The sequence below is a fragment of the Oryctolagus cuniculus genome, chromosome 1 (assembly GCF_964237555.1).
Source record: "Oryctolagus cuniculus chromosome 1, mOryCun1.1, whole genome shotgun sequence".
NCBI lineage: Eukaryota > Metazoa > Chordata > Mammalia > Lagomorpha > Leporidae > Oryctolagus > Oryctolagus cuniculus.
The window spans coordinates 4,500,812-4,510,143 of NC_091432.1; the positions used below are offsets into that span (position 1 = coordinate 4,500,812).

General features: G+C 69.6%; 2 protein-coding genes across 2 annotated transcripts; one reads left to right on the forward strand and one right to left on the reverse strand.

Moving 5' to 3' along the window:
* Nucleotides 1-842: 842 nt before the first annotated feature.
* On the forward strand, nucleotides 843-4,318 carry LOC127486373 (double C2-like domain-containing protein gamma). The gene is made up of 10 exons (XM_051830221.2): nucleotides 843-1,637; nucleotides 1,720-1,799; nucleotides 1,874-1,945; nucleotides 2,048-2,157; nucleotides 2,242-2,377; nucleotides 2,477-2,530; nucleotides 3,479-3,627; nucleotides 3,705-3,786; nucleotides 3,866-3,962; nucleotides 4,035-4,318. Exons 1-10 carry the CDS (start codon nucleotides 1,406-1,408, stop codon nucleotides 4,163-4,165), a joined length of 1,143 nt encoding a protein of 380 aa, XP_051686181.2. The 5' UTR covers nucleotides 843-1,405; the 3' UTR covers nucleotides 4,166-4,318.
* A 777-nt stretch (nucleotides 4,319-5,095) lies between these two features.
* NDUFV1 (NADH:ubiquinone oxidoreductase core subunit V1) lies at nucleotides 5,096-8,864 on the reverse strand. The gene is made up of 10 exons (XM_051830220.2): nucleotides 8,665-8,864; nucleotides 8,005-8,087; nucleotides 7,419-7,589; nucleotides 6,874-7,057; nucleotides 6,528-6,717; nucleotides 6,156-6,368; nucleotides 5,828-5,994; nucleotides 5,582-5,663; nucleotides 5,362-5,507; nucleotides 5,096-5,261 (listed from the first exon to the last, which is right to left on the reverse strand). The coding sequence occupies exons 1-10, from the start codon at nucleotides 8,821-8,823 to the stop codon at nucleotides 5,175-5,177; spliced, it is 1,482 nt and encodes a 493-aa protein (XP_051686180.1). The 5' UTR covers nucleotides 8,824-8,864; the 3' UTR covers nucleotides 5,096-5,174.
* Between the last annotated feature and the right edge of the window lie 468 nt (nucleotides 8,865-9,332).

The window sequence follows — 9,332 nt, forward strand, 5'->3', positions numbered from 1 at the left end:
TGGGAAACCCGGACAGAGCTCCTGGCTCCCGGTTTCAGCCTGGCCCAGGCCTGGCCATTCCAGTCATACAGGGAGGGAGTGAGCCAGGGCATGGAAGATGTCTGCCTTTCACATGAGTACATGAGCGCATTTGTTAAGCTTTATTTTATTTATTTGAAAAAGTTAGAGAGAGAGAATCTTCCAATTGCTGGTTCACTTTCCAAATGGCTGAACAGTGGGGGCTGGGCCAGGCTGAAGCCAGGAGCCAGGAGCTTCCTCTGGGTCTCCCACGTGGGTGCAGGGACCCAAGCACTTCCGCCATCTCCCCCTGCTTTCCCAGGCGCATGAGCAGGGAGCTGGATCAGAAGTGGGGCATGACAGCACTGCAGGCTGTGGATTAACCTGCTACACCACAGTGCTGGTCCCATGACTGCCCCTTTAAAACTAAGGGCCAGGGGCTGACGCTGCGGCACAGTGGGTAGAGCTGCCACCTGCAGTGCCAGCATCCCATATGGGTGCCGGTTCTAGTCCCGGCTGCTCCACTTCTGATCAAGCTCTCTGCTAATGGCCTGGGAAGGCAGCAAAAGATGGCCCAAGTGCTTGGGCCCCTGCACCAGCATGGGAGACACAGAAGAAGCTCCTGGCTCCTGATCAGCCCAGCTCTGGCCATTGTGGCCATTTGGGGAGAGAACCATGGGACGGAAGACCTCTGTCTCTCCCTCACTCTGTAACTCTAGCCAGGAAGAGCAATGTGGAGATGGGGAGGGGAGCAGGGCCCCACCTTGGGGGGCACTGTGAAGTGCCAAGGGCCTCGGTGAGGGGACCAGGGGACGCCCCAAGGATGGGTTAAGACTCCATTCCAGGCTGGGGGCGGGCTGGAGCCGTCTGATGTGTGGTTTCCAACACTCCTGCAGGCAAGGGCACCGGATAACAGGGACCACCAGCATCCCAGCCCCTCCCTGTCCCTCCCTCCCATGCGCCCCCTGCCTGCTAGCGCTCCCCCAGCACCCCCACCTCCCACGCACCCCCTCCTCACCCCACACCCCTTTTGTCACCTCCTGCCCTCCAGGTGGGAGCGGGGCCACATGACCGCAGTAAAAATAACTCCCTCTGGCAATGTGCGAAGGGGGCAGGGCAGGAAGCCGAGCCCCAGCACTAGTGGGGGCTCTGGGCGCCGCAGCCCCAGTCCGGCTCAGCAGCCCAGGCACACACCTGCGCCAGCAGCAGCAGGGAGCCCAGCCGGTGGGGCAGGCACCCAGCTGGGCGTCCACCACACGGGGGCCCCCAGCCCTGAGCTCTGTCCTCAGGACCCCTCTGCTGCCTGCCACCCCAGCGATGCCTCTTCGTCCTGCCTTGGGGGCCCGGTGCACTCCTCCCAGCCCCAGTCCTCACGGGCTCCCCTGAGCCCCGCCCTGTGGCTGAGCCCATGGCGGGCGCGGGGCCGGCGGGCCGGGGGCGGCCGCAGCGGGTGAGCGTGCAGGAGCACATGGCCATCGACGTGAACCCCGGGCCCATCCGGCCCATCCGCCTCATTTCCCACCACTTCCCGCGCTTCTCCCCCTTCGCTGAGCCTGCCCGGGGGACCCCGGCCCCCACCAGCCATCCTGCGCCCCAGCCACAGCCTGACCCGGAGCCAGAGGGAGACTCGGACGACAGCAGTGAGTAGGGGCACAGCCCTGCCAGCCGCGTGGAGGGGCAGGGAGTCGAGGTAGGGGCTGACCCTGCTGCACCTGCCCGCAGCTGCCCTGGGCACCCTGGAGTTCACACTTCTTTTTGACGCGGACAACAGTGCCCTGCACTGCACAGCTCATTGTGCCAAGGTGAGGATGGGGAAGGGGTCTTGGGGACCAGGGGCTGGGCCACAGGCTGCCCCACGTCCACTGTCTCTCCCCAGGGCCTCAAGCCACTGGCCTCGGGCTCCGTGGACACCTACGTCAAGGCCAATCTGCTGCCAGGGCCCAGCAAGGTGAGCTCAGACCCAGGCCCCGCCCCACTGCCCCCTCCCAGGCCCAGGGAGGGCTGGGCGGGTGTCTGGGCCCAGAGGCCCTGACCCACTCCTGGCCCCCAGGCCAGCCAGCTTCGGACACGCACCATCCGGGGCACGCGGGCACCTGTCTGGGAGGAGACACTCACCTACCACGGCTTCACCTGCCAGGATGCCAGGCACAAGACCCTGCGGTGAGGGTCCCACTCAGCCACAGGGGGCAGGGGTGTGGGGAAGAGGGAGGGCTTGCGGCTAGGGCTGACCTGCGGGGCCAGCAGGCTGTGCGTGTGTGAAGACCCCCGCCTGCGGCCCCGGCGCCGCCCACCTCCCCTGGGGGAGCTGCGGGTGCCCCTGAGGAAACTGGTGCCCAACCGAGCCCGGAGCTTTGACGTCTGTCTGGAGACGCGCCAGCCGGTGAGCGGTGGGCACCGGGGTGGGGTGGGGGTGGAGCAGGGAGGGGCCCTGGGCGGCCTGTGCGTGTGGCAGAGGTGACCCGGCTCTCCACTCTTTCAGGCCAAGAGACCCAAGAGCCTGGACACCGCCCGGGGCATGTCCCTGTATGAGGAGGTGGGTAGCACAGCCGGATGGGGCGGGGGTGGTGTCGGGGTTTCGCACGGGCCCTGCAGGCTCTCATAGCCGGAAAACAGCCAGGCTGCTGATGCCTGGGCAGGGTGGGGCCAGATCTCCCTCTGGGGCCCAGCCTGGCAGAGACCTGCAACCCGGAGGCACACGTGGGTGCTATTTTTCTGTGGCCCAAGATGGGAGAGTTGGCAAGGTCAGAGAGGCAGAAGGATTGGGCCTCCAGATCTGGCCCTGGGGCAGGGTGGGCGGCTCCCGGGCTGGCTGCCCCCTCACATGCTTCTCAGATTAAGGCCACTGGCCCTGCAGCTCTGGGGAAAGGGTGGGGTGCCCTGCCCCCTAGTGGGGCCACAAAGGTGCTGCAGCCCAATTAGCTACACGCAGGCTGCGGAGGCTACAATGTGGGCATCGCTTAGCACCTGCGACACCCCCTCCTGACCCGGGCCCCCACTGCACCCAGCGAGCCAGAGGACCGGCTGGGAGCCAGGAGGCCACCTCCCTGCAGAGGGACTCCCCACCGAGTGAGAGAAGCACCCGGCCTGCTTCCTCCCCCAGTCCTGGAGCTCTGGGGGCCCAGTGTGGTCTGGCGGAGGGCGGAGGGGTGGGCTGTGCACCTGAGGAGGCCTGTGCAGCCTCGGGTTGCACAAGGTGCCCTGGGAAGCTCCTGGAACAGCCCTGGTACCCAGAGGCCACCAGTCCCCTTCCCGTCAGTCCTGCCGACCGTTTCCCTCCCGGGCACCGGGCAGAGCCACTGCCCCCCACGGTCATCGCAGCCAGGCCATTTTGTAACTGAAGCCTGCACACGGTGGGCTGGCGGGCTGAGCCAGCCACCGCCCCTCCCCCGCCCTCACGCAGCCAGGCCTTTTGTAGTTCTGAAACACGCTTGCACGGGGAGTGGGGGGGCGCCGTGGGGCTGAGCAGGGCCTCCACTTGCAGGAGGCGGAGGCGGCCCGGGAGGAGCGCGGGCGCGTCCTGCTGTCCCTGTGCTACAACTCGCGGCGGGGCGGCCTGCTGGTGGGCGTGCTGCGCTGTGCCCACCTCGCCCCCATGGACGCCAACGGCTACTCGGACCCCTTCGTGCGCCTGTGAGTGTGAGCGGGTGGACAGGCGGGCAGCTCCTGGCCTCGGCAGGGCCACACCTCACCCCGCCCCCCCCCATCAGCTTCCTGCGTCCAAACCCGGGGAAGAAGTCTAAATACAAGACCAGCGTTCGCAGGAAGACCCTGAACCCCGAGTTCAACGAGGTGAGCCGGGCGGGCAGACCTCGCCAAACCTGGCCCCGAGCCAGCCTCTGCCGGCCTGAGGACCCGCCCCCTCCTGCAGGAATTCTTCTACGCAGGCGCCCGGGAGGAGCTGCTGCAGAAGACACTGCTGGTGTCCGTGTGGGACTACGACCTGGGCACCGCCGACGACTTCATCGGTGAGCGGGAGCTCGGGCAGCGGGGGAGCCGGGGCCCTGCCGGCTCCTGACCTACGCCTCGTCCCCCGACAGGCGGGGTGCAGCTGAGCAGCCGAGCCAGTGGGGAGCGCGGGTGGCACTGGCGCGAGTGTCTGGGCCGCAGCGACCACCGGCTGGAGCTGTGGCACCCACTGGATGGCGCGCCCCCCCAGCTCGGCGACTAGCCTGGAGGCCGGCCCCCAAGCGCCCGGACGTCTCGGAGCTGAGCAGAGCCCAGGGCCTGCCTCTCCCACTGCCCCAGCCACCAGCCCGTTCCCAGGGTGTTTCTTCTCCCCACCCCAGCCACGAAACCAAAATAAACATCCCCTTCAGCCAGACCGCAGCCGTCCTTCCTCCAACCATCGCTGCACCGGGCAGGCTGGGCCCTCTTGACCCAGCTCCCACCTCCCAGAGGCTGGCACCAGGCCAGGCCCAGGACTGGCCTCAAGCCACACTGCCCAGGGCCCCACACGGGACCTTGCCTCTCCCACCCCAGCCTGCTTCTGCACGGAGGGAAGGGTGCCAGGATGCTCTAGACTGAGACACTGACCCCGGGAGGCCACGTGCAAACCCTAGACTGAGACACTGACCCCGGGAGGCCACGTGCAAACCCTAGACTGAGACACTGACCCCAGGAGGCCATGTGCAAACCCTAGACTGAGACACTGACCCCGGGAGGCCACGTGCAAACCCTAGACTGAGACACTGACCCCGGGAGGCCACGTGCAAACCCTAGACTGAGACACTGACCCCGGGAGGCCACCTGCAAACCCTAGACTGAGACACTGACCCCGGGAGGCCACGTGCAAACCCTAGACTGACACTGACCCCGGGAGGCCACGTGCAAACCCTAGACTGAGACACTGACCCCGGGAGGCCACCTGCAAACCCTAGACTGAGACACTGACCCCGGGAGGCCACATGCAAACCCTAGACTGAGACACTGACCCCGGGAAGCCATGTGCAAATCCTAGACTGAGACACTGACCCCGGGAGGCCACGTGCAAACCCTAGACTGACACTGACCCCGGGAGGCCACGTGCAAATCCTAGACCCAGTGGAGTCCGGAAGGAGTGGCTGAGGGCGGCGGGATCGCAAGTCAGAAGTCACAAGGGCACGGTGGGCGGCACTCGCTTTATTGCCCGGCACTGCAGGCAGACGGCGGAGCCGCGGGTGGGGGCGGCGCAGGGGGGCTCAGGAGGCGGCCTGCCGGGCCTGGTGCTGCTGGGCAAACCGCTGCATGCGCTCCTCGAGCTCGGGCCGGAAGTGGCGGATCAGGCCCTGGGGTGGGAGAGGCACGGGGTGAACCAGAGTCCGAAACTGCCCCCGCCCCCGGACGCGCAGCGACCCCCGCCCAAGGGCCGCGCGGCGGGCACGGCACCTGCACGGGCCAGGCGGCCCCGTCGCCCAGAGCACAGATGGTGTGGCCCTCTATCTGCTTGCTGATCTCCCACAGGGAGTCGATCTCGGCCGGCCGGGCGTCGCCGCGCACGAAGCGGGCCATCACCTTGTTCATCCAGTCCACACCTGCGGCACAGCCGTGACACGGGGCTCAGGGGGCGAAGCCGCGCCGAGCAGCCCCCGCCGGCCGGGATGCTCACCCTCGCGGCACGGGGTGCACTGGCCACAGCTCTCGTGCTTGTAGAACTCAATGAGGCGGGCGATGGCTTTCACGATGTCCGTCTGGGCGACAAAGGGCAGTGGGCAGGCGCCGGGCCTCAGCCCCGTGGCACGCCGTCCCCTGGGCCCTCCCGCCTCCCCGGGCGTCCCCTGACCCCACCCCAGCAGCCTCGTTCGTTCCCTCCTCGCCCCCTCCCTGGCGTCTCTGGCCGCGGCCCCACCCTCACCGAGCGGTCCATGACGATCACCGCGGCCGTGCCCAGGCCCGTCTGCGCCTGCACCAGCGCGTCGAAGTCCATCAGCACCGTCTCACACACGGACTTGGGGATCAGCGGGGTGGACGAGCCGCCAGGGATCACGGCCAGGAGGTTGTCCCAGCCGCCTGTGACACCCCCTGGGCCCCAAGGCAGTCCCCAGGACGGACGGTCAGGGTCAGGGTGGCACACCTGCCCAGCCTGAGCCAGGGCCTCTGCCAGCCCTTGGAGCCAGCCCTACCCTGAGGCCCTCCCGCCCAGTCTCTGTGGGCACCTGCCGCTCCCTGCCCCCCGGCCTCACCCGCGTGTTTCTCAATCAGTTCCTTCAGCGGCACGGACATCTCCTCCTCCACGGTGCAAGGGTGGTTCACGTGGCCAGAGATGTTGAAGAGTTTGGTGCCCGAGTTTCGCTCTCGGCCAAAGCTGGCGAACCAGGCGCCGCCACGGCGGCAGATGGTGGGGGACACGGCCACCGTCTCCACGTTGGCCACGGTCGTGGGGCAGCCAAACACGCCTTCAGGGAAAGGGGAGGGGCCCAGTGGCTTCCTGGGCGGGGGCTGCCAGGCTCTGCTTCAGGGCCTCGCTCCTGCGGCAGGGCCCCGCCCTAAGGGCAGTCGGGGCTGGGAGCGCCCGCCCGCCCGCCGCCCCGTGGCCCCACACGGCCGGGCCTCACCCACGTCCGCGGGGAAGGGCGGCTTCAGGCGCGGCTTGCCCTGCTTGCCCTCGATGGACTCGATGAGCGCCGTCTCCTCCCCGCAGATGTAGGCCCCGGCGCCGCGCACCACGAACACGTCGAAGTCGTAGCCCGAGCCACAGGCGTCCTTGCCGATCAGTCCAGCCTCATAGGCCTCGCGGATGGCCACCTGCGGGGCGGGAGGGAGGGAGGGCTCTGGCCTCACGGTCTCGCGGACGGCCACCTGCAGGACGGGGTGGGAGGGAGGGCCCTGGCCTCGCGGCCTCGTGGACGGCCACCTGCGGGACGGGGCGGGAGGGCCCCTCCCTGCGCCGCCCCCGCTCACCTGCAGGTTGGAGGCCTCGTTGTAGAACTCGCCGCGGATGTAGATGTAGGCGGCGCGGGCGCCCATGGCGCGGCCCCCCACCAGGCAGCCTTCCACCAGCTTGTGCGGGTCGTGGCGCATGATCTCCCGGTCCTTGCAGGTGCCCGGCTCGCCCTCGTCCGCGTTCACCACCAGGTACTTGGGCCTGTGCGGGTCACAGTCAGCCTGGGCCTCCACCGCAGGGCACCCCTGCCGCCCCTGCCTGCTCGCCGCGGTCACGGCCAGCTCCCGGCCCCACCGTGGCCAGCGCTGACCCCGAGAAGGCCTCCGTTCGGCTCCCCGCTCTCCTGGAAACAAACTGCGGGCGGCCAGAGCGGCCTCGGCCTCCGCCCCATTTCCAGGGCCGGCAGCCGCCGGGATGGCCACGCGCGGGGACCCCAAGGTTCACGAGGGCCAGGAGGCCGCCCGGGGCTGCCCAGGGCTCGAAGCCCAGGTCTGCACCCGCGTCTCCCCACAGGAAGTCCAGAGAGCACCCCCAGTCCACCGCGGCGAGGGCACACACGCACCTGCCGTCCGAGGGCTTGTTCATGAAGCTCCACTTGAGGCCCGTGGGGAAGCCGGCGCCCCCGCGGCCCCGCAGGCCGGACGTCTTGATCTCGCCCAGGATCCAGTCGGGCCCCTTCAGCAAGATCTCCTTCGTCTTGTACCAGTCCCCTCGGCTCTGGGCGCCTTTCAGCCTGCGCGGTCGGGACGGCGGGCAGTGAACGGGGCCCGGACGCGGCCACTGGGCTCAGCCCCCACCCCAGCTCACCGGGCTCAGCCCCCGCCTCGGCCCACCGGGCTCAGCCCCCGCCCCAGCTCACCGGGCTCAGCCCCCACCCCAGCTCACCGGGCTCAGCCCCCAGCTCACCGGGCTCAGCCCCCGCCCCAGCTCACCGGGCTCAGCCCCCACCCCAGCGGGCTCAGGCCCCTGCCCCAGCTCACCGGGCTCAGCCCCCACCCCAGCTCACCGGGCTCAGCCCCCAGCTCACCGGGCTCAGCCCCCACCCCAGCGGGCTCAGCCCCCGCCCCAGCTCACCGGGCTCAGCCCCCAGCTCACCGGGCTCAGCCCCTGCCCCAGCTCACCAGGCCCAGGCCCTGGTCCCGGCTCACCTCCAGTCGTGGCGCCCGTACAGGTTGGTGAAGATCCGGTCCTCATCCTTCAGCGAGCCGAAGGAGGTTTTCTTGGGCGCCGTCTGGGGGTCAGAGGGTCGGGGGCAGAGGTTCGGCCAGAAGCTACGGGTTTGCAGCCGGGGCCCCGCCCCCAACCCTCCCCGTGCCCCCCGCGCTCAGCATCTTACACGCGGGGTCCCAGTTCCTGCTCACCACAGCCCAGTTACGGAGGAGCAGACCGAGGCCGGGGTGACCGAGCTCACGGAAGGTCACAGGGCCAGAGCGGCAGGTGGGCCGGGAGCCCCGACGCCCCGTCCACCTCTCGGTCTGCCTCTCCTGCGGCCAAGACTGGGTGCGCCGGGCCTCAACTCTCACTCTAAGCAGGACGGGCGGGGGAGGTCCACTCGAACCTCACTCCCGACGTCGCCCCGTGGAGGCACCTTTCCGCCACTGCGAGGGGGCAGACCCCGGACGTGGGACCCCGCGGCGCGCCTCCTCTTCCGCGGCTGCAGTCCGCCTCCGAGACCCAGGCTGCGGCGAGGCCGGAGGGGCCGCGGGGCCGCGAGCACAGCCAGCCCCCGCGGCGGCTTCCCCACAAGGCGCCACACAGCCCAGGCACCGCGCGCTCCGAGGCGCGGCCCGGGTCAGGCCGGCTCTCACCGTGTCGCCGCTGAACCGCACGGAGACCCGCGCGGGGAGCGCCCCGCCGAGCAGCCGCCGCGCCACCAGCATCGCGGGGGCCAGACCGTCACCTCCCGCTGTCACCTTCACAACACCGAGGCTCAGGAGCCGGCGCGACGAGGCTGCCGCGCGGCGCATAGGAAGAACGTCACGCGACCAGGCAGCCTTGCGCCTCTCCAGCTCCGCCTCCTGTGGGAAGACAGGGGGACCGGAAGTGACTTTTGGCGCGGAGCCTCCTGGGAGTTGTAGTCCTTTCTGCCCTGGGCCCGCCATCTTCCACTGTGGGGGCGGGCATTCGCCAGCAGGCTGGTCCCTCCCGCGCTGTGACGTCCGCAGTGCCTCCGAGTGCCCGGGAAAGGACTCCCCGGCTCGTTAGCCGCGGAGAGCCGGGGCGAGTCTTCCGCAGGCAGGAGCTGTCAGCCGAGGGCTTCCCCGAGGGCGCGCGTCCAGAGCCTCAGCGGGGCGCGGCCCAGCACGGAGGCGGCCGGGGGCACTGCCGGGCGCCGCCACCCTTTGTCGCCGGGCTCCGGCCCTGGAGTCGCCTCCGCCGCCTTCGGAGTCCGGCCCTGCCAAGCCGGGCGTTGAGGGCTCGGGGTGCCCTGCACCGGCCCCGCGTGCGGCCAGCACCCCCATCCCCTCTTCCCGGC

Excerpts from the sequence above, each read along its gene's own strand:
- NDUFV1 (XM_051830220.2), bottom strand. The coding sequence starts at position 8,823 with ATGCGCCGCGCGGCAGCCTCGTCGCGCCGGCTCCTGAGCCTCGGTGTT. Across the intron at positions 7,590-8,004 it reads TACGGGCGCCACGACTGGAG|GCTGAAAGGCGCCCAGAGCC; the intron begins GTGAGCCGGGAC and ends CCGACCGCGCAG. Across the intron at positions 6,718-6,873 it reads ACGAGGCCTCCAACCTGCAG|GTGGCCATCCGCGAGGCCTA; the intron begins GTGAGCGGGGGC and ends CCCGCCCCGCAG.
- LOC127486373 (XM_051830221.2), top strand. The coding sequence starts at position 1,406 with ATGGCGGGCGCGGGGCCGGCGGGCCGGGGGCGGCCGCAGCGGGTGAGC. Across the intron at positions 2,158-2,241 it reads GCCAGGCACAAGACCCTGCG|GCTGTGCGTGTGTGAAGACC; the intron begins GTGAGGGTCCCA and ends CGGGGCCAGCAG. Across the intron at positions 3,787-3,865 it reads TGAACCCCGAGTTCAACGAG|GAATTCTTCTACGCAGGCGC; the intron begins GTGAGCCGGGCG and ends CCCCTCCTGCAG.